Source organism: Cebidichthys violaceus, unplaced genomic scaffold, assembly GCF_023349555.1.
Source record: "Cebidichthys violaceus isolate CVI_PGR_0920_01 unplaced genomic scaffold, fCebVio1.0.p SCAF_28, whole genome shotgun sequence".
Lineage (NCBI taxonomy): Eukaryota > Metazoa > Chordata > Actinopteri > Perciformes > Stichaeidae > Cebidichthys > Cebidichthys violaceus.
Window position 1 is genome coordinate 2,529,758 of NW_027176461.1, and position 22,964 is coordinate 2,552,721.

General features: G+C 40.7%; 3 protein-coding genes across 3 annotated transcripts; 1 reads left to right on the forward strand and 2 right to left on the reverse strand.

The window, feature by feature from the left end:
• Positions 1 to 258: 258 nt before the first annotated feature.
• Positions 259 to 2,265, reverse strand: mgst3b (microsomal glutathione S-transferase 3b). Its single transcript, XM_068721925.1, has 4 exons — positions 2,013 to 2,265; positions 1,749 to 1,871; positions 1,401 to 1,473; positions 259 to 852 (listed from the first exon to the last, which is right to left on the reverse strand). Exons 1-4 carry the CDS (start codon positions 2,136 to 2,138, stop codon positions 752 to 754), a joined length of 423 nt encoding a protein of 140 aa, XP_068578026.1. The 5' UTR covers positions 2,139 to 2,265; the 3' UTR covers positions 259 to 751.
• Positions 2,266 to 6,242: 3,977 nt separating this feature from the next.
• Positions 6,243 to 9,441, forward strand: rsrp1 (arginine/serine-rich protein 1). Its single transcript, XM_068721693.1, has 5 exons — positions 6,243 to 6,474; positions 6,874 to 7,417; positions 7,515 to 7,681; positions 8,883 to 8,957; positions 9,089 to 9,441. The coding sequence occupies exons 2-5, from the start codon at positions 6,895 to 6,897 to the stop codon at positions 9,245 to 9,247; spliced, it is 924 nt and encodes a 307-aa protein (XP_068577794.1). The 5' UTR covers positions 6,243 to 6,474; positions 6,874 to 6,894; the 3' UTR covers positions 9,248 to 9,441.
• Positions 9,442 to 12,103: 2,662 nt separating this feature from the next.
• syf2 (SYF2 pre-mRNA-splicing factor) lies at positions 12,104 to 17,288 on the reverse strand. The gene is made up of 7 exons (XM_068721806.1): positions 17,196 to 17,288; positions 16,786 to 16,884; positions 16,535 to 16,660; positions 15,985 to 16,102; positions 14,590 to 14,680; positions 13,906 to 14,004; positions 12,104 to 12,578 (listed from the first exon to the last, which is right to left on the reverse strand). The coding sequence occupies exons 1-7, from the start codon at positions 17,211 to 17,213 to the stop codon at positions 12,413 to 12,415; spliced, it is 717 nt and encodes a 238-aa protein (XP_068577907.1). The 5' UTR covers positions 17,214 to 17,288; the 3' UTR covers positions 12,104 to 12,412.
• Between the last annotated feature and the right edge of the window lie 5,676 nt (positions 17,289 to 22,964).

Genomic DNA, 22,964 nt, shown 5'->3' on the forward strand with positions numbered 1-22,964 from the left:
AGCACTGCGGAAGAGCATTTTGTAGACGAGACAACGTCAAAGGAATCGATACCGAAAATAATACAAGAGTAGGTTACATTTGCAACTAAATCATCATATATCTAAAACATTAAACACTTAAATATAATAAAATAAATACTGAACAATAACAAAATACTTAAATATTAGAGAGGGTGTAAATGGGTTTATGAGCATTCAATTCCTTTGAATATAGGCCTTATTGTATTTCAGTGGCGCTGGTGCCAAGCAGCTAAAAACTTGTTTGAAACATGCTGTTTATTGAACGTTTACACTTTATGTCAAAGGAAAGAAGTTGACACAATCAACAGAACATTCTCTTAGATCTGTTATTGATTGAGAAAACAACCTGTTGGTGTTCTTGAAGCCGTTTGCTGTATAATCCGATCTGAGACCTGTGCCTGGGACGTCACATGCGAGTCACATGGGGCCTTCAAGCATGCTGCAGACCCTTTCATTTTTCACAAAATGTAAGGCCTGCAACTACGAACAGGCTACTGGAGAAAACCCCCCGGGGCTGTAGCATCAATCAGCATCTACTTTACTTTAATGACGATCACAACGAATAGATGGAATAAAAAGATATCATGTAGCAAGTTAGTGGTCCACAAAAATATGTTTAGCATCATAATTTGAAATCAGTATACAAAGAATTGTACTGCTATTTTAGAATTGATACATTTGACAATGCCATGCAAGCCAGTATAAATGAGTAAGCAAGATGGCAATCTTCTTAAAAAACTCCAAGCAATTGCAAGGCTACGGATATGGACAGGAAGATGACACCAAAGTATCCAATGTAGCCATAGGCACCATTCATCCTCTTGGAAGGATCTGGAATAAAACAGAACAATGCAAACTTTCACCAAAGCAGAATTATATGAAACACCAATGAATACTAAATTTGTTCACAAGGGAATATCTCACATTGAAATGAAATGTTGTTGAGAATACATTAAATAACTTTGACTGGTCTAAAAATCACTTATCTTAAAACAATTACCGTAATTCAGACCTCAGCCAGGCATGTTTATTATCTTTTGCACAATGCTATATTCTGTAAATAATTAAACAAAACTAGGCGAGGAGCAACAAAAATACTCAGGCAATCACTGTCACCTCTGTGATTACTAGCAGTGCAGATTGAGTTCCAATCCTTAGAGTCCCCTGCACTCAAAGTGTATAACTTTGACCCATGTACTATTATACTGCATACATTTATAGGCTACATATAAATAATATTGGGGGTCTGTACTTTCAATGCATTATGTCACGATAGAAATATTTGGGAAAATCTATTAGACAGATAAGAAGAGTGTGTGAACTGGTTTTAGGGCCTTTTGGCCTTCGTTAAGTCCTTTCACATTAACAGAATGTCTTACCTCCTGTGTAGTAGCCCCAGGCGTAGGAAAACCTGCTGGTCACCCAAATAGCCCCCAGCACCGATGCTGATAACTGAGATAATAAACAAACAAAAAGAAAGAATTAGAAACAGTTGGGGAAAATGCAAGGGGGATCCAGTTTGAGGAAAAAAAATGCTTCATCACTCTGACTCTGCTGTCTGGAGAATTCATGCCAAAGATCATGAGGAACGCTTGCCCCTCCCACAAGTTTGACATAGCGTGAGGTTAAAATTATAGCAGCCTAAAATAATTGACTTCCAAAAGACCAACACGCACAAAGTCATTCCGCGGCTATGCATGATTGAGTGTGTATGAAATGATACATACCGGGTAGACAAGAGCTGCAATGGTCTGGAAGACGAGCCACTGGGCGTACACCTCCAGCGTGTTCTGGTGCGCTCTCTGGATACAGTTGAATACCTGCTCCTTGTCACTGTACATTGTGGGATACTGCAAAGTAGAGCGAAGAGAAAAAACACATTATATAATAGCCAGAAAAAAAACAACACTCGCAATGCAATTATGAGCTTTCATTATTAAGTTCACGTGTACTTGTTTAAATGATTGTGCGCTAAAGTAAACTCAAACTACCTTCACGTCGTACTTCTTCCTGGCACCCCCGACTTTTACTGCCAAGTAGCCCAGCATAATCCAGCTGTAGAGGTAGGTGAATATGGCATAGCCAAAGTTGGACGGCAACACAGTCAAAATGTCCATCTCTGCTCGATAGGTTTGCGTTTCGAGTTGTCAGAAGTCGGCGGCCTGCACACAACACGATTGACTTCTTAGCCAAACGGAGTGGCAAGAAAGACTTGGCGCTAGAAGCAGGACGCAACCAAGTAAACAGAAGTCGAGGTTACATAAAATATCGCGAGATCGCTTACCCGCTCATGACATAACCCATTTAAAGGGCAATACCTCCATAATAATACTAATGATACGTTTTTAGTTGCAGGTGGGAAGTTCGCTGTTAGCTCATAATAATGTGGACTGAATATATTGTTAATGGAATCTTATAAGTGCATTAGGTGAGCCTATATTAAGAGCAATACAAAATGTATTGTGTTTACATACTTGGACATAGTTGATTCTGAATTATTTAGCCTTTTTTTCCCACTACATGACAGGATGGAACTTAGATTTATAACATATGTATTAACAACAGTTTTGGAGACACAATGGGCATCGGAGGGGGTTTTGCTTTGATTTTCGCAAAGGCTACATTCCAAACATTTCTACTGCACTGTTGAAGCAACATGTCGGACACAACTGAACTGGATTTTCACAGACAGTTATTGCATCCAATAAAGCAAATGTTTCATCGATACCTTTGTTCATCTTTGAAATGTATACAGTTAAACATGAATTATGAGCAGAAAGTGAATAGGAAGCTAAAAATCCAAAAGCCATATGTCTGTCATTAATATAGAAAGGAGGCTGATTCTGATCACAAAAGAAAGTCATTTATATGTAACAAAGACTGATCATAAAAGTAGGTTATCTGACTATACCCTTCACCCTCTGATGTCTCAGCCCCTAACAGGGAACTAGTGCAGCCTGCACTTCAAACTGACTCATACAATGGGGCCCTATTGGTGTAAATGTGTGAAGAGAAGGACGCAAACCATAGATTAAACCTAAGAACAGGTTAGAATATAAATATATATGGTAATTTGTATAATAATAAATCTCAGCCTTTCTTTATATTTTATGTCATCTTTGAATAACACTGATGATACTGTGAGCCTAGGCTGCATGACACAGTATTTTTAAATGTTTAATTGAAAACTTTGAAATAATGAATTGGAAAAATCAAACATTATTCATTAATTTAAATATATATATATAGTTTCTAGATATACACTGTACTATATATAGTATATTATATATAAATATATAAATAAGACATTTAGCACCCTTATAAGGTTATTCGCCACCCTGCTTCCGTTGTGCGTGTGCTGAACCTCCTTGTTAGTGCCTCTCGATTTACAACTCTTCCATTTGTTGATACAACAGTGGCATCAAGTTGGAACGTGTCACAGCGTTTCAGCCGAGTAATCTGTCTGACAATTCATTGCAAACATGTCTCGTGGCAGCTCTTACTGCTATTAGTTCTTTTTCTTATACATTTGTGCATTACAGCAGATCTTTTCAGACTACAGCCATATTCGCAGAACATGATTAAAAACAGCAATTATGATTAAACTTATATAGTAATTCCTTTCTGATGAGGGGAAACTTCTGGAGAAGATGATCAGTTTTGTTGCACTACTCTTTTATTTTTAGGTCGGCTGCCGGCTGCCTTGGGCCCCCTGCTTGTGATCGTGTGTGGTGGCAGCAGCGTTGCCATGGAGCAGCTGACCCTCCTCAAACACAAACTGCAAGCTTTAAGCACTGTGTGTGTGTGTGTGTGTGTGTGTGTGTGTGTGTGTGTGTGACTGACTGGCTAATGTTGGGCTACAACGGCTATATATCAGATTTTAAATGAAAGCACCTATAGTGCTGAATTGTTTTGTGTCATTGTCACCATCACATGAACTGTTTCAGCTCATCAGTTTGTGTTATATGTAGGAAGTTATTACTATGGAAACAGCTCCTCTGTTGTGTCTGCGTCAGAGAAGTCAAAGGTGTTTCATTTAACAACCCGCTGGTAGTCTTTGCCTTCTTCTCTCTCAGACAGCTGCAGAGCATATTAGGTTCACAAAAAGTATAAGCAGAAAATACACTTTATAGCTCACAATAACATTTTATAACATAACTGTATCTGTTGAAGAGCACCTTACGTGAATTATTGATCAAAACAAAAGATTTCCTTTTGAAATATAGAAAACTAGATAGAAAGCAAATCCATATATAGTGACGCTAAAGACTTATCTATAATTAATGTTATCTGCACTGGTAAATTCATCAGTTTGAATTCATAACTCAAGGTCTACTTATTAGGTTTCTTCCAGAGCTTTCAGTCACATCACATGGCCTTCATCTGCAAATGGAGTTTTGTGGAGTTACTGTAAGATGCTCAGGGATGACAAACAAACTAAATATAAAGTCTGGTATTAGTTTGATATTTTTTTTCTGAGATTTGAACAAGATGCACATCTTCTATAACATTCTGCAGTAATACACCGTCACCCGGCTTGTGGCGGCAAAAATACAACTTTCTTCTGTTTGGTCGATCATTCTGCACTGGAGGTGTTTACCTTGAGGAATACTACCAACTGTAGTATATACTACCAACTGTAGTATTCCTCAAGCCTTTTATTCACTGAAGGCTTAAATTATTAAAGAGCTTGAAATCCATTATCACTCACTTACTCCCCATTTCAAATCCATCCCGAGGAAAGGTCTTCCTAAAGCTCTATATAAAGCTTTCTATAAAGTGTATATAAATACATTTTCGACATCAGTAAAACAGCCCTTAACATGTAATAACCTTCATCAGAATCAGCTTTATTTGGCCAAATATGTGTGCACATACAAGGAATTTAACTCGGTTTGTTTGACATTTAATGTCAAACAGGTGTTGTTAGTCCTTGTGTTGTCTCTTGTTTCTAACGGTGGTGCTGAAAGAGCAAATGAGACGTTATGTTTCTATTCGCTGGTTGTGTTTCTACTGTTAATTAAACATACATCAACTCTGGCTGTCATCTGTTTCTGACCTAAGTCGGCAGTGGTTTAGTAGTCTCGCTGCATGCTGCTACTTTACAACTTGGGTCCATGAGAGCAAACTTCACACAGGTGGGGTTTGAGGTTTCATTCAGTGGATGCAATAGTGCTTTGGAAAGCTCTATTTCAGCTTTGTAATATCCAAAGTACTGAGTTTAGCTCATGGTTACTGCGTCATAGATTATTTCCTGTGTATATCATGTTGCGTTTTAACTTCTGTGATTTTCCCAGCAGATATGTGCTTGTACACCTTCCTCTGCTTATATAACTTTGCAGGTTGTAAGCAGCTTTGGTGTGTTTATTAAATCAGGTTAAATATCATAATGCTTGCAGCTGTGGAATACAGCGCTTTAAATGTCAGTCGAAAGAGGAAATGACACAGCTCAATTACAAATGACCTGTTTAATAATAATAGAGAGTGGAAGCATTTTCACTTTTCAATCAGATTATAAAGCTGTGTTCTGAAAAATACTATTCACTGCAGGAATTTCGGGGTGTTTCCCAAAATAAATCAATGTCTGTGCTTGATCTGTTGTATTGTCTGATTATATGATGGGCTTTACAATTTAGAATTTACTCTGCAAGATTTCATTAATTTCTTCATATGGAATGATGCCTTTATTTAAAGGTGGGCAGTAGAGAGGTGACAAGACATGAGAGGAAAGAGAGGTATGGAAAATGACACAACAAAGTTTCCCAGACAGAATTGAATGAGGAACGCTGTAATCACGGAATATAATATACATTTAAACCACTGGGCCAGTAGGATTATAAAGGTTAAAGGTCCGTACAGGTCTTACAAAAAACGGAAAACAGGACAGCTGGTCTTGAAACCAGCACAGTGAATGTGAACTATCCAGTCCCTTCAGTAAACTCGGCAACTAGACCACCCAGCAGCCCTCGGGGCTTTGCTAATACCACATTGTGAATTTCAGAAGCTTCTATAAAGCGATCCAAAGACCTTACAGTCTTATTTATAGGACAGTATTGCTGACATTTTACCATTGGATAGAGGTATTGGAAACAAATCGAATCCCAGCCTTTTCAATGTTATCTTATCGTAATGGACTTTATGCTATTTTAAAAGTCACCACGAGACACAACAACAAGAACAGGACCACGTGACTGGAATTTTCCAGAGACCGTTGCTCCACCCACCAGGCAAACCGCGTTTCTTCATACGAGTAAAGGCAACGGTCGGATCAATTTCGAGGAAGAGACAACGTTCGCGCTTTCGCTAATATTCAGAACAAACTAACATTTCTATCCATTTGAGCTATATTCGTGAGTAATCGTCTCGTTATACGTTTATAAAAGACATAACGTTCGCGTTATAGCGTTTACATCGACGTTATCGGAACAAAGGCTTCAAGCTACAGTCGGCCTGGTAAGTCCTATGACGTCAGCTAGCATGGCTAACTAGCATGACTTAACGTGTCTTGTATCTTCTATTTGTGAACATATATGTAGTGTCCTGTAATGTGTAGTTTAGGTTATGTCGATCTTTTTTTCATTATAAGCGAACTGACTGCATACGGCGACTTTTGGAGCGATAACGTTAGCTCGAGCTAGTTGAGCTAGCTTTGGCTAGTAGGCCTCGTCAGTCAGCCGTTGCTCCTACGTTGCTCTACTCGCGACTCTACTTGTTGTGCAACACTAGCTGTAGGCTTACACATATTGTATAACTTACGTACTTTGTAACATGACCAGCACATTTATGGTTTATCGATTGCTGTAAAACGGTTTGTTGTTGTTGTTTTTTCAAAGTACGTATGTCTCATTTCAGCTCGTGGCAGAAAATACAACAATGACCAAGGGAGAAGACTCTACCTCGGAGATTGCCCACGTTCGGCAGAGTGACGGCATCAATGTCATCTTTGACCAGAAAAGCTCTGCCTCATCTCGCTCCCGTTCACGGTCCAAAAGCAGCGGTGGCAGCGGGCGCTCCGCAGGCTCTGGCCGCCACAGGGGGCGTAACAGCCGCAGGGGAGGTCACCGGTCTCATTCGTCTTCATCCAGCAGCAGGTCCTCCTCTCGCCGCCGGTCCCGCTCTCACCCCCGCTGCCACAGACCTTCCTCCCGCTGTCGCTGTGACAACCATCGCAGGCATGGCCGTCGCTGCGGATCCCCACCGCGGCGCCACGGGGCCCACTCACCCTCGCCTTCCAGGCACTCTCACAACCGACGCAACAGGTCCCGCTCCAGGCCATCCAGCCGGAGGAGCAGGCACAGGAGGGCCGTGAGCAGGTTTTCCCAGTCCCCGCCCAGAAACCACAGAAGCAGCTCAGGGTCCGGAACTTCAGAGCATTCTGTCAACTTGAGTTGTGATGGTGAGTTGAATTGATTAGGGAAATAGTCATTACTCTGGCAAAAATTATGAATTTTACAAGTGATTAAATCTTCTTTTTTTGTGTGTCTGTTACCCAGGTAAAGGAAAACCCATCAAGGCTGCCAAGGCTACCACCATCGTAGTAGTGGAGAAGCTCGAACTTCCTGAGAATGTGAAACCAATCCTGTCGGAGCCGACTGAGTCCAAACAGTTTTTGCCAGAGACAAGATGGGTGAGACAAGACCCTGAAAAGACTCCGTCAGAGGTGGGTGTCTGAGAGTGACTGTCAGCTTCACATTGAACACAATACACGCATAAGATAAGGCTGTCTCACAGATTCCTATTAAACACACAGAAGTTTTTCCCCCATCTAGGACTACATGTAAACACAAGGTAAGGTGTGTTGAGAATTCTATTGATTAATAATATAATTTGATTTTAGCTTTCACTTAATTTGATCAAAGTTACACTTTGCCTGATCTACTCTTATCTTTGTTGCAATGTCTCCAGGCGTCTATTGATTAGCTTTATGCTGTGTTGAATTTCCTGTCTTGTGTTAACCTCTGGACCCCTGAGGGAATATACATACTCTCTGTATTTATTCCTGTCTTCATAGATAACATGACAGTGGTCTCCTTGACTCATCGGCACCTGGGATTAAAGGGCTGTCATGTGACTTAGGTGACAACAATACGTGTTTGCGTGAAAGTTTATCTGATAACCCTTGCAATGTTCACAAAGTCTAAAGTTAACCAGAGGTTTGCAATCAGACAAACGCATGCAGATTATCAGACATGATGCACACAGTCAATACAAATGCTAATTCCCTCACATAGATGCTTCATGAGCAATTCAGATGTTGTATTACACTGACTCCACTTGATAGAGATAGGCAGTAGAATTTTGACATTTCAAATGTATTTCTGCTTGAAGTTGAAATGGGTCGTTGTTATTTAGCAGAATCCTTCACTCGCTGATGGAGCAAAGGCGTGTGGACTGCATTATAGTGACTATCCCTGTCAAGAGAGCTAAAAACAGACGAAGAACTCCTCTCCGTGTGCCAAAGATAAGTTGGTTCACCAGCCGTGTGCTGAAGGCTGGGAAACCTACGTCGCCATCATTCTGCCACTGTAGACAGAGAAGACATCCTTTCTTACTATGATACTTTTCTTTTCTTTTTGCATTTTATTATTTTTATTCTGTTTCAATGTCTGTCCTTGTAGGGTGATTTTTTAAATGAAATGGTGGAGCCAAGTCTTTGACAGCAGTGGGGTGGGGTGGGGTGGGGTGGGGGGTGTTAGTGTTGAAACTAACACTTAAATAATTCACTATGCAATGAAGTGCTTTACAATATTAGCAGTGGGAACTATAATCTATCTATAAGAGCATAACAAACTGAAAGCACACAGCATCAGTTCTACACGTATATCTCACTAGGTCTGCTTTTCTTTGTCTTTTTGAAACAGAGCGATGATGAGGAGCCTGATATGTTCAGCCCAAGGACGTCCCCAAAAAGGAAAACCATCTCTTTCAGCATTAATGTAAGTGATGGCAGCTTATTTGTGATTTGCCTAATTCTGTTGATGTTAAGAACCAAACCCTGCTTTACATCAAGCCGACAATATATCGATTTGTCCTAACGTCTGTTTCTCTCCTAATCTTGTCTCGGCAGAACTCCGTGGTAAAACCAACAGCGGCAGCTCCATCCGGGGCTAAGGTAACTTCCAGAATGGACAGCTATGAAAGCAGGAAGCCCTATGGCCACTGGAAGCCAGTCAAATCAGGCCACGCCTCCAGGGCACGCAAACGCGCACTCGCTGGGTCACCCTAGTGTGGCCGAGTACATGGACGCTGTGAATACTATAAATATTTTGTACATATGTTTGCCCATTTCATGGCAGAAGCTTTATTTCAGATGAAAAAGTTATGTGAGAAGAAGTGAGGAATTCGATCAGGTGGGATTATTTGTTTTTTTCCCCTTTTGTTGTATATTGTGCTTCAATAAAGATATTTATTTGATAAAAAGTGTTTCTCTTATTAGTCTCAGTACCTGCATCTTGAGCCTTGAATAACTATTTAGGGAAACATTTAAATGGGAGGTTATTGGGGCTTCAGAGTCCAACACTGACTAAAATACATTAGACATACAAATTAGATTTTAACTAATAGTAATGAGGTTGATTATCCATATAGGATTACGCCGTACTACTTACCAGTTACTAGAGTAAAGTTATGGTATGCTTAGATATTCCAGTGGGGTAAATAAAGATGGGTACATAAACAATTCTGTGCAGCGTACTTGGTATGTGATATCTTAATTTAAAAATGTAAATAATTAAATCTTGGCTAAGCATTGTGGTGCTTTGATTTCAGGTTCCTGGTGTTGTCCATGCTTGCTCACTGTCACTCATTGGAACACTAGAATAGAGCGGCGCCATCATTAGTGTTATTAGTAGGCCTAACACCTGTTTTCCTACCATGAGTCAAAATGTCTGCCGTTAGAAAGGCCTGGGATTGAGTAAAAGTGCATTTATAAACGGGTACACAGAGATTTGGCAGTTAAGACACTCAAGTGGCACATTTGCCTCATTGCAAAAATACACAATTTGTTTCCTGACCTTCTCTTACCAGCTAAAACTTCTGCCACGTTTCTTAAGTTTTTGATCCTACTCTCCAGCCTGAGTGCTTGTGAATGGATCGACATCAACTTGCATTCTTTATGATGACCACACGGTGTCAGTATTACCACATTTTCTATTTGTTTCTCATGCATACAACTGTCTTTAGGGATGGGTCATGTTTTAGACTGAGGTTGATGTGAATCACTGCCAACATCTTTGATTTAAATATGAACGAAGTGATACAAAATGGCAACTCTTGCTTGGTTTAAATGGAAGACATGTTTGGCCTGTCACAGTAGTGAAAGCACAGGTGTTAAATAATAAACATAACGATGCCTGAGTTCCATTTAGCTGTAGGCTCCTGATATAGTGCATCGTTGTGCTTACTGGGTCACTTGAACGCCACAAATCAGTCGTTAAAGTTATTAGTAACACCTGTGCTTTTCCTACTACTGTACATGTGCTGTGTATTACACCTGCAACAATGTGGCAATCTATCACAGCTGCACTCACTAAACAATGTTTTTTGGTTTGCTGATGGGACTCAGTTGTTGGTGATTGATGTTAGGTGATCATCTGTCTGCTCACACATGATTTGTACATGTTCCTCCTTGAGTAACTCGATATATCCTGCTGTTGTGGCTGCTGTGCTACTTACCCTAAAGCGTGTGCGTGTGTGTGTGTGTGTGTGTGTGTGTGTGTGTGTATTCACATTGACTGGTTCTCGGCCCGTGTTTAAAAATACTGGTGTATTATTGCCAGAAGGTAACTAATCTATTGGGGGGAGATAACTATCTATTAAGCGGGTAATAAATTTGCATGTCAAGGCTGATGCATGTCACAATCAGTTGTAAATAAAAAGGTAAAAATCACAGAGTTTTAATTACGCCTGACTCCCAGACTGTGCGTCTCCTGCTGTAAACTGACCTGTAATCCTGATTAATTACCTTGACGGGAGATAAGACATGCAAAAACACAACGCAGCGAGTGTTAGTGGAACTGGGGCAGAGGGTGGGGCACTGTTTATTTGATACACATCAAGATCATCAATATGCACACAAATCATAGTGTAGTCTCAAATTTGACAAGACAGACTTGTCAGACTCGTAATGTAACACAGTCATCCTCAAAAGACTCATGAAGTCATCACATATGATTTGTTTATTCTAGGTTTTTAATAAGAATCGGTGCCACTCCGCCACACGGCAGGCCTCTGTGTCTACGGAAAAACTCGCCTATTAACACTCGTTATTCATCCAGACGTTTTCCTCCGCTTACTGGTCTTAAATCATGCCCATTTTGCATCACGGGGAACCCTTTCAACAGGCGGTTGGCCATGAAAGAACCAAAGGTGTCAGATTTTTCGGAGAGACACCACAGTGAATTTATGCAGTGTTGTTCCTCGTACGAGTCCCAGCCAACGTCCCACGGGCTAATCAGATAAGACTACAAAAATATAATCATGCATCTGAACATTTAATCCACTCCCTTAAACGCTCTAGAGCAGAGTCACGTATCAAAGCAATCACCTGAAGCCCTCCTCCACCCTTCATCAGTAAAACAAACAACTTGTGTCACGGCGTCTTTGCACACCATTCTTTAAAAGAGATCCCATCCATTTAATGTGGGGTTCAACTATTGATTCATCCAGATTAGATGGAACAGATCGTTATAAATATGTATACAATGGTATGTTTGATTCAGTGCTGGTGTGACCACACAAACCAATGTTTGGTGGGGGGGGGCAATGCCCCTACAGTCACACTGACAGGAGTCGAGGCATGGGAACCTGTTGTCCGTTATCTGTTCTCCAGTCACAAGGCTTTCCTGCTCATGTCGCAGCTTGGGGCAAGTTAGTTAGACTGAGATGTAGACGATAATGAAGAAATTGAATTGCTCAATTGTTGGTCCTCTTCTCTTTGTGCACCTAAAAACATGCTTTTGGCTGGCATCTTCGGCTGAATGCGCCCCGAGGTTTGATGGTACTCGACGGTAGTTCATTCTCACGCTCACTGTCTCCCATCATGAGACCACACGCACTAAGCCCACAGAAACACAAACAAGTGTGCAAGATAACTGGAAGTGGTTTATTTAAAAAGAAAGGGTAAAAATAATCATAAGTTGTTTCAACTTCTAGTACTGTACAAAGGACACCACATATCGCACAGATAACCTCAGCATCATAAAACAATGTTAGACTACGCTTTACAATACAGAGTCCATTTTTAGCATTTTAATACATGTGTTCTAGTTATGAAGCAACTAAAGAGAAGAAAAAGAAGCATCCTCGTCTCCTAAATGGAGACAAAACTGCACATGAACGCATGAACATCCTAAAACTGCACATGAACATGTCCGCTGAGGTGATGGACCCTCTAGACCGCTGTGCCTCTCTCCAAGTTCTGTTTGATCTCGGCTGTGTATTTGCCGTAGAAGCGCTCCGCCTTCTTGTTAAACTTGGCGTTCCTCTCGTTGATGTAGTCGATGTCTGCGTCGTCGTTGTACGCCCTGCGTCGGCTGTACTTGGCCCGCTTCTCTATCCTGACAATGGCAAATAAAAGCAGCTTAGGGAGGACTTCATAAACGGCATATCCAATGACAATAATTGGCTACAGGCAATAATTCGAGGGTGTGCATTTAAATTTGGCAAGGAGAGTGGCGACGGAAAACCTAAAACGCATGCTTACTCGGAGGAAAATACTGTCAATTTGTGAGCTCCAAGTCTTGATTCGCGGTGTCTTCAAAGCATTGTTATGCGTCATACCCTGGCAACTGCATCCTTGTCTAATGCCCCACAGTCGCATCTCTAACACAAGCCTCAGACTGTCTCAAATATAGGACAGCTCAGGGGGAAAAACAGGGTAACAAAAGGGGACAAAAACCCTGACAAACACAGTTTGAAGCAGCAGCCAGTTAAATGTGAGAGAGAGTGATGGTATTGTAGCTCTCATAAAGGTTTATAAAAGGACCATCAGTTTGACATAAGGCCCTGGTCTGATCAGGAATGGGCCCCACTAGGACCCTGAGAAACACTCTGTATGAGGGGCGGGTTTCTTCAGATCAGATAGGCCCCGGTTCACACAAAACATCCCCCTCTTCCTAAATTGATAAAGAGGTCACAAAGTCACAGTTTCCACACAATTTATTGTGAGAGATAATCTCATATTTCCAGGCTTCACACTACGTTTGTGGTGTACCAGTTCCGGAAAAAGGCCTGAATGTACCCACTGTCTTTCTGAAATAATTTTTTTTTTTTTTTTGGGGGGGGGGGGGGTTAGAATTGCTTAAAAGGAATACTTCACCCACCAAGTGAGCATTTTTATATCAATTAAAAGTTAACGCTGGTCAAATAAAAACAGCATCACGCTTGCACGGACACGCTACTTGACCGTGAGAGCCCAAAGTGTTTCAAATATTAAGGTTTTATCAAAGATGCGCATGTTTATAAAGTACTGAGCATGCGACAGGACAAGACTTCTCTCTGTTCACTGTGAGAAAATAACGTTCTCCCCAAGAACTCAAGGGGACACTGGGCGAGTAATTGATACACAAATGGTCATTTTTGAGGGTGAAGTATTCCTCTAGGCCAATCATAATTAAACTTGAATAAAGTCATGGGGGCATGAAACATTTTACATATGACTAAGGACCTGCATTCTTTACAGTTCGTGATTTAGTCAAAGTTGTCCATCGTTAGCATTTAGCTTGTTAGCCTGGTTGAACGCTTCTTGTTAGAGCCACACCAGTCTGCCCAGTAAGACAAACTGATACTTAATGGGCAGGCTGAGGGCGAGATGAAATGAAAACGAGGGTCAGGAAAGGATATGGCGTTTCTCGTTTACTAGCTGTTCTCTCGAGTGTGACTTACTGTTTCTCAACATCTTCCACCATGCGGTCAATGCCGTCCTTTGAGGGGACATGGGTGCCGTGGATCAGGCTGTTGGACGTGGGGTGGAAGTCCTCACCGCTGTGGAGCGGTAGCAAAAAGGAATTAGACATGCACAACCAGAGATAATCACAATTTGAACATACTTAAAACCGACTTCTCTATTCCATCATTGTGACGACGGTCATTCCAATGAAAGGAGATAATGTGGCCGCGGGGGGGAAAATGTGTATGTGCATCCTTCACGGCTCTGCATGAGTGTCACGTCTTTTGAGGGTGAATAACCTGCAGGCAACAAACTCTTCTTCAAAATTGCGTTGCACTTTAAAATTCTTTAAATTACTTCGGAAGTGTTTCAAAACTGACCTCGGGGCAAACGAGGGGGTACATGACTTAACGTATAGAAAATGCTTTGTTCACATGTGATGAGTGAACCCTGAGATGATCACGACAGGCAAAATGTTACAATTAATTTCACTTGACGAGAGATTTCACAGTTACGGTCGTAATAGAGACGTCTCATGCCATCCTTCTCATGGCCTCGATAGTAGGAACGCACCAAAAAAAATTTGTAATGCCAGATTTCTTCCCACGTTGAGCCATCTTGTATATCTGGATAAAGAGTTTAAAGAAAAAAAAGGCACAAATACAGAATTGGTAACTCACCAATCCTCCCTCTGCTTCTCATAGCTTTCCATGTCTGGTCTGATTTGCCTGGTGAGCCTCTGGTACTGTCGAAATTGGGCCTCAGCATAACCTGCAGTCCATTGTGTGAGACGGAGAGCAATAAAAAATGTAGAAATAATTACCGGAACAAACAGCAAGCAGGCACGAGGCTCAGCACCACGTCCCGCGGCTGCTTAGGCCGAGATGAAGAGGCAACTCTCCGACTCCCTTCCTCTCTTGAGGCCCCTCTGGTGATAATTTTCTCCCCAGAGGTTTTAATTCAGAGGAGGTTTTGATGCAACAGATGGAAGTCATATTTATGAGACACAGCAATTATTTTTTTACTTTCTTCAGGAGATTAAATTCGAAGCAGTTCAAAATAGATTAACGTCCCACGAGGTCCTTACATGCAACCAGTATTGCTCTGTACACTGCTGCTACATAAGACTCAGGCAGCGGCGCTTCCCTGTTTGGTAGAAGTGGGGAAACATACCATGGCACAGCAGAACCCACGGTGAACCGCTTGTTTCCTCAAGAGTAAACTGTATTCAATTACAATTTACTAAATGAGTAGCTGAGGTTCTGCCTAAAATAAAGCAGTTTGATCCAATCGCCATTTGCTTCCAAGTTACTTCCTGATGCCACGATAAAATTCCAGCGTCAATACAATCAGTGACAACCACTTCAATGTGTTAAACATTGATTCTATTAGGTATTAAAGGGACAAATGTCCCCTTTGATTGATCAAGAAATGTGTAATTAGTTTAGATTTCTTTTCAAACGGCCACAGTCTTTAGTCTGTACGTTGAGCTTTATTTTTTCAGGTAGCCATTTATTTGTTAAAGTGAACATGTGTTGTGTAATTAAAAGATGGCATCCAAAAGCAAAACAATGTGGTGCTGGTAACTCCCTTGGAAAAGAGATTCAAAACCTCAATGGGATTATCTTGGCTAAATCTGCGTAATATTTTGAGTGGCCAGTTATAACTGCATGATCAAGGATCTCTCGTGGTTGCGGTAACTCACTTTCTCAAAACACCTTTTATTGACTGAACTACCAGTGTACACTGCTGAGCGCATCGTTGCCACGCAGCAGCTGCTAGGCGGGCAGAAAGCCTGGCTAGTTTAAATTTTGTTTTTGACAAGATTGTATGAAGCGTACTACACATGACTTTGAGCTGATTGTCTGCGTACATTAGTGCTTGTTTTTAAATATTAATGAAGTGTGTTTTGCAACACCTTACATTGGTGTCAGACGGGGGTTGCAGACACACCTGGCGGAGATCTACGGTCTACTCAGCATCAAATTCATTCACAATTTAGGACAAGTATCATATCAGTGCAACCAAAGAGCACACAACATATGTGCGTCTACACTGGAGACGCTGCCACCAACCTGCAAATCCTGTGTCTGGGTTCTTCTTCTTCTTCTTCCTCTCCCACCGCTCTGCATCTTCAGCGGTGATTTCAAGCAGTTTCACTCTGTGATAGTCCTCCCCTCTGTCAGCACATTCCTGAAAGAAAAACATGAATACGTCACGTATGTACAAATTATTTAATATTTCATGAGTAAACTGTTAAGTTTGTGGCAATATTCCAGATGTACTGATGAAGATGTATTGAATCATTATCATTCTCTTAGGAGAAAGCAGTGACAAAAAAATATAGGGGTGTATAAAATCAAAGTCATGGTGTGAACTAAATATATTTCACAGTGATTTATGTGCTACCACAGCACTTTGCTTGATCTAAAAGCGCCCCTTTTGAGCAAACTACGCCGATCCTTAGAAATAATTTTATGGTACTTCAGCTTCATCACAAGCATGTCAGTGTGAAGAGAGGAGTTACATCGTAGATGACTTCTGATCAGGGACATCTCGTCATTCTGAATGTGCACAGTACTATAGAGTTTGTAAGTATTTTAATACTTAAAGAGACTTAAATACTTTTTTCTTTTCGTCTTCAGCGAGCTCCCACTCCAGTCTGGCTTTCTTAGCCTCCCAGTTAGTGGGGAGTTTCAGTCTCTTGTCCTCCTCCACGACCTCCTGATGATTGAGCTTACGTGCTTCATTCTGCAACGGAAATTAACACGTGATCACACGATGTGCACGGAAATAAACATCCAGCCATGTAATGACGTAATTGTTCGCCTCTAAAACATAAATGTGACTTAATTAAAACTCTTAACTTAACTCACCCGTTTGAAATGTAACTCTCGAAATTTCCGTAGTCTCGATTCCCTCTTCTCTGAGGCATTAGTTTCAGTCTGCTCCTCTTCTGTGGCTGTAGCAGACTCCTGAAATACAGACGGTGAGCGTTACTATCATCGCTATCTATAGATAATACATTATAAAACGAGACTGTTTAACGACCGAGTGTCGACTCTTACACACAAGATGGTGACGCGCTAGCGTTAGTTAGCACTGACTAACATCGGTTAGCTTAGCACCACAACGCGAGATTGTAAACAACAAGTGAGGAACAGAAACACACTCTCCGCCGGCAATATGACACATCGCCTGTAAAGGAATTGTATTATTGGACTGTAATTTGACACAATATCAAACAAATTGGGTAATTTGACATTAAAATGGAGAAATTACTAACCTCAACACGGGACGCCATTGTTGCACTTCTCGGAGGATGAAACAGGAAGTGTGACGTTCACACCGGATATTACGCAGAACGTAAACATTTTTGATTTTATTATTTGATCAGAAGATATTTAAACAGAAATATAAAATGTGCAAGAGGGCTCCATTTCTTTCAATACAAATTACTGCATCGATTTTTTTTTGCAAGCAGTTTTCTGCATTGTGGATTCAAATTCCAACAAAAGTCCTTTCTACAACCTTACTTGATTTTCTTTGCCCAATAAGATAATCTTCATTTTTCTATTTCTATATATTCTCTCTCCCTACCTCCCTCTCTCCTTTATATACACACCCACACACACACACACACCCACCCACCCACACACATATATATATATATATATATATATATATACATACATACCAAGACATCATTGGTATGTATGTATATGTATGTGTATATATATATATATATATATATATATATATATATATATATATATATATATATATATATATATATATATATATACATACATACATACATACCAATGATGCCTTGGTTGACTAAGACCTGTAGTCAATTAGTCGTTTTTTAAGCTGTTTCATGCTGAATGACATATTTCAACTTTTTTACAGAACTGTTGATTAAATCAACCAATCGATTCTTCAATTTCAGCAACTCTTTGTATGACATTGTGCACAGTTCAAGACTGACTCTTTATGTTTTACTCTAAGTAAGAAATATGCGTCAGTCGTGTGTCTAAAGGAGTCTATCACGAAAATTAAATTAACTGGTATAACTAAGTGTGTAACTAAGTAAGCATGCCCATGGTCTCCCCAGTAACGATGGACAATTAAGAAAATTCTGTCATGTGAAAGAGGTTTTTGCATCATTCCTCTCTAAAAGAGCCGGAGGCTTTTTCTTGTTAAACAGATGGTATTATATTATTTCCCACAACTCCAATAGATGTTCTCTATCTTATTTTGATTTAGAGTTTACAGGCGTGTAAATAATGCTAATAACAAAAACAATATTATTAATAATACAAATTCTACTAATATGAATATCAACTACTTTTTTTTTTTCCAAAAAAATGCAATTACTATTATTATTATTGTTGATAATAATAATAGTAATTGCATTTTTTTTGAAAAAAAAAAAAGTATAGGACATGTTCAGAAAGTGTTAATGGAGTCTGTTATCTGAAAACTGGCAACCCTGAACCAGTATCATGTCATCAGAGCCAAGTCAATGTTAAACCTGTAACATCACCACAAAAAACTCTTACTTCAATTATTTCCCTAAATGTAATGATCTTTTCATCATAGCACCGAGGCAAAAAGAATTACCAGGCATCATGAATCCTAGAGAAATTCTTTGTATATCATTTTAAACTGGGCCATCTTGCTTTCCTTTGAAGTTTGAATTCATTGAAAAATACTGCTAGACTAATGGGAACTGGCACGATGCATACAGACCGAAATTATGAATATGACTCGAGGTTATACAGTGAGAGGCATGAAAAGTCAAGCACAAAGTCATCAGTGTGCCACACAGAGAGTCCGTTCAGACTCCCCGAAACTCAATTGTTACGGTTGTTTTTGTAGAGAATTGGAATCTCATATGTATCAGCAATGCATGTTATTTTGACCCACAAAAAAAACACAAGTTTCAATCAGGGCCTTGGACCTCCAAATATGATTCTATGATCAGAACAGAAGACAAAAGGTAAACACTTTCCAGAGCCATTCGAGGCATGTTTGACTTGCCAAAATGGATGTGCTCCCCGTTTGATTGCATTATAGTAATAGAGTTCTTTTGGAGGATGTAATTAAGTGGAGTTTATAGTCTTAGATTAAAGCATCCTCTAGATCACAGGCAATGTTAATGGAGTGATGCATTTTCACTGGAAACCAGATGGGAGCACATCACAACAGAACAAAACATCATTGGCTCCAGTTATGGGCAGGGCTCTACTATTGCCATGCAAAAAGAGAAAACATCTCCATAATAAATGACTCTCAGATGAAGAGAGAGTAACAGCAAAGTAATAGGAAAAAGAACTGAGGAAGCAAATGAGCACTTCCACTCTATTTAATTTGAATCTACAATGGCAGAACAGTTGTAAAGCAACAGGAATAGAGTTGTGTATATGATTTTTATATTTCCAAACGTCAAGAAAAAGCGAGTGGGAGAGTTTACGGTATGTCTTATGGGCGTGTTCTTTGTCTTCAATAGCTGTTAAGCTCTTTGTTGACGTCGCCCACACATCCTTAACAGTTCTCAAGTACTCTCATAAGTAAACTTAACTGCCCTCAGGGTGCATTCACTCACTGCCCCTGAAGCTCCAACATGTTTTGCTTGGACAGATTGTAACGTAACGTTTAATGTTCTTGTCATGCATGAACCCAAAGTACAGTTTAGTAGCTTCCATTTCAGTTGATGGGGATTCAAATAACTAAACTGTGTTCAGGGACCTGCTACGCAACGCATGCATTAGAACTGACATCAATCAGTCAAGAAAATATGAAATATTTGCACGATACCATACAGGAACATTTAAGTTCAGAGACATATTGTGTGACAACACCAACACCGAAAAGGAAAAGGAGTCTTTCTGTTCATTCCTGTGCCAGCGCTTGTCATTGGCCCGACTACAGCTTCACATGTTACAGCAGAGATTCGCTTGATCTAAATTTGAAATCCAAACTAGCTTCGTGACAGGCAATGTGAGGATCTAAGCAATGCTGTCATTGCCAGTTAAGGGATACTAAACTTTGGTGCAGCGCGGCATGGATCTCACATGTGCTGGGGCCACCCAAAAATGCTGAACAGTCACTCCTCGATATTAACTTTTCCACTCAGGCAAATCAGGCCTGAAATAGAGAAACATTATATCTTCAAATAAATTGCACTTTCGGGGCACATTTCTAAATACATAGCAGACCTCGTGGTCCTTTAAAACCATTAATCAAACCGGACATGATATTAGTTCAGTTTGCTACATGCTGTGAACCAGATACTATGTTTTTTGTACACACAGAGATACATTTAACTGGCACTGTTATCTTGCTCTTAATAAGAGTTACTGTAGATAGCACATGGGGGGGGGGGGGGAGGGGGGGGGCGCTCTTGCTGGGCATACAGCTGCTTCACATCTGGAACTTAATATAAACATCATGGCCAATAAAATCATTCCATTTCCTTAATTACTATTCCTGTCATTTCCGCACTAAATGAAAAGTTATTAATTCAGGGCCAACACAAACACGCTTCTCCAACACGAGGAGCTACTCCTGAAGCGTCGCCACCCTGACTACAGGCCGCTGTCACTGGACTGGAACCACAAGCTCCTGCCTTGCTCTGCCGGCGCGTGTTGTGTAAACGTGAGAGTGTGTGTGTGTGTGTGTCTATGGGGAACAGAGGCCAAGGCGCTGCAGACATGAATGGAACACAAGATGGCGTCTTGTTTTCCGTCCCGTCCCAATGTTCCTGGTACCAGAATAATCATGACAGGCGCAACCCGTCCCGTCCTCATCTCTCTCCTTTCCCCTTTCCCTCCGCACCATTGCTCTTGTTCTTTTGCCGCTTCTCTGTGTTAAACTCGTGCCCTGCCACCTTTTTCTCCACCCCATTTATACCACTCTTCCCTTACGTCCATTCTCTCCTTTGTTCTCCTCCAAATGCTATCTAGTCAATGTTGGATAGTGTTCTTGTTAATGTAACATATGGGTCGATGATGAGACATATTGAGGAACCGTCTGCAATGCTGCCAAAATACTTTCTGCGGCTATACATGCTCCAAGTGAGGAATTGCGATCTCTCGCAGGGTCACATGTCATCACCCTAATTTCCAGCCGAGGCATTCCTCACACAGTCCATCACTACCCGCCGTCCCTTGCAGTCAAAATGCGCCCCATTGATTTGCTGCTGTTTAAGACATATCCATAGGGCATGGATGAATGGAGTGAACATAGAGCAATTTTGACGGGAGTTCTTGTAAAAACGCCTGACATCAAGCATCTTTGTGTCAACACAAATACCATCTTCCCCTGTAGGCAAAATAATGCTAATAATGCACAGATCGTGAAGTATATGATTTGACACGCTACTAGCTCATCTGATTTCCAACGGAAGCCACTCAAGAGGGGAAGAGGATTCGGTGAGCGACACATATACTTACACAGAAGACGCATGTGTGCACTCAAATACCACCAGTTTTGTTGTCAATGCTTTTGCTCCACCACACACAATTAAAGTCCCAATTAAAGGCCATTATGGGTTTTCCACTAGCAGCAACCACAGGGAGAGCAGCTCCACGGCCCGTACATTGCGGGCACACAGATGTCTCCTGTGTTGTCGTCCAAAGGAACTCAGACTGATCCACAAACTTTATGATCATAATTACTGATCAAAATTAAAGTGCAACAACAATATAAACTCGCAATAAAAAAAAAAAAAAAGTCTGAGCGATTCCGGTAAAACGGGCCAAGTGGGACTATCAGAGAGGATGTGTTTGTGAGATGTTCATCCTGAGATATAGTATAAAAGTAAACGGATGAGCAGTGACTGAAGCCACTTTCTCCTGCAGGCCTTTAAACTCTCATTTACCACAAGAGGGAAGCATTTCTCTGATATTTCACCAGAAATGACCGTCCTATTGAAGCAGAGTGGGTTTATTAAGAAAAGGCCACATTTCCAAGTTTATTCTAACTTATGCAAATTGTGTCTCTGCATCCCACAGCCACAGTCACCAACAGATTTGAGTTCTCACCACAGATGAAAGCACTGGGCTCCATATCAGCTGCGACGCATCTCCTCACCACCGTGCCCACACACAAGTTCAACCCGAGTGTCTTCCCCCCTGAGCATGGCCCAAAAGCATCATGGGTTTCCGCTTCTGTGTTCCCATCCTCTTACCCAGCGACCTTAATGAGAGAGTGAAGTTCTCACTTGGCCAAACAATGCGCTGTTGTAGAGGGCTGCGATGAGACGTGGCCAGTCAAAAGCTTCCGGACATGCAGCTGTGTAGGGCCGACAGTCTTTCTTATCTGTCCCCGACTCGACACGCAAAATTTGTTGCCAGATCAAATAACCTCACACAGACAAACACGTGTCAAAATGCATGTTGGCACGCACACGCGCACACACACACACACACACACACACAAAGTGAATCCCATTCCCACCAAATTTTGTGCTCTGAGAACTTACTTAGTGCGAAAACTGCAGTGGCTCCTTTTATCTCCAGTTCAAAGTAATGGATCTAATTCCTAATCCGATGATGAAAAAAACCAGTGCCAAATATTTAAAAGAAGTGTCAACAACAACAACACCACTGAACTGCTGGGTGATAAATGATCTCTTTCTTCGTGTTCATTATGGTTTATTCTCTGAACTCTTTAGGGCTTAAAGGGATGCTTTTATATTTGTCAACAAACTCATCTTATTTTATTTTTAGCAGAAAATTGCAATTTAGCCGTTCAGAATTTTCCCCTGGGAATGATGTCAAAGTTGGATTTGTCAATGTCAGAAAATGTAATAATTATATCATGTTATAGCATTTGCTTTCTTTTTGTGAACACATTTTGCAACCATAACAAAATCTAACATTGAGGCTTAAAATTAATTATATCATCTTTCAATCATACATAAAGATAGTTATTACTGTATATATCATTAATAAAGTGCTTTGAAAAAAAAGAAGACATTTCAAGACAACTGGGTGAAGTCCATGAACATGATGAAGATCACATCAAAAGGTCCAGAACAGCTACT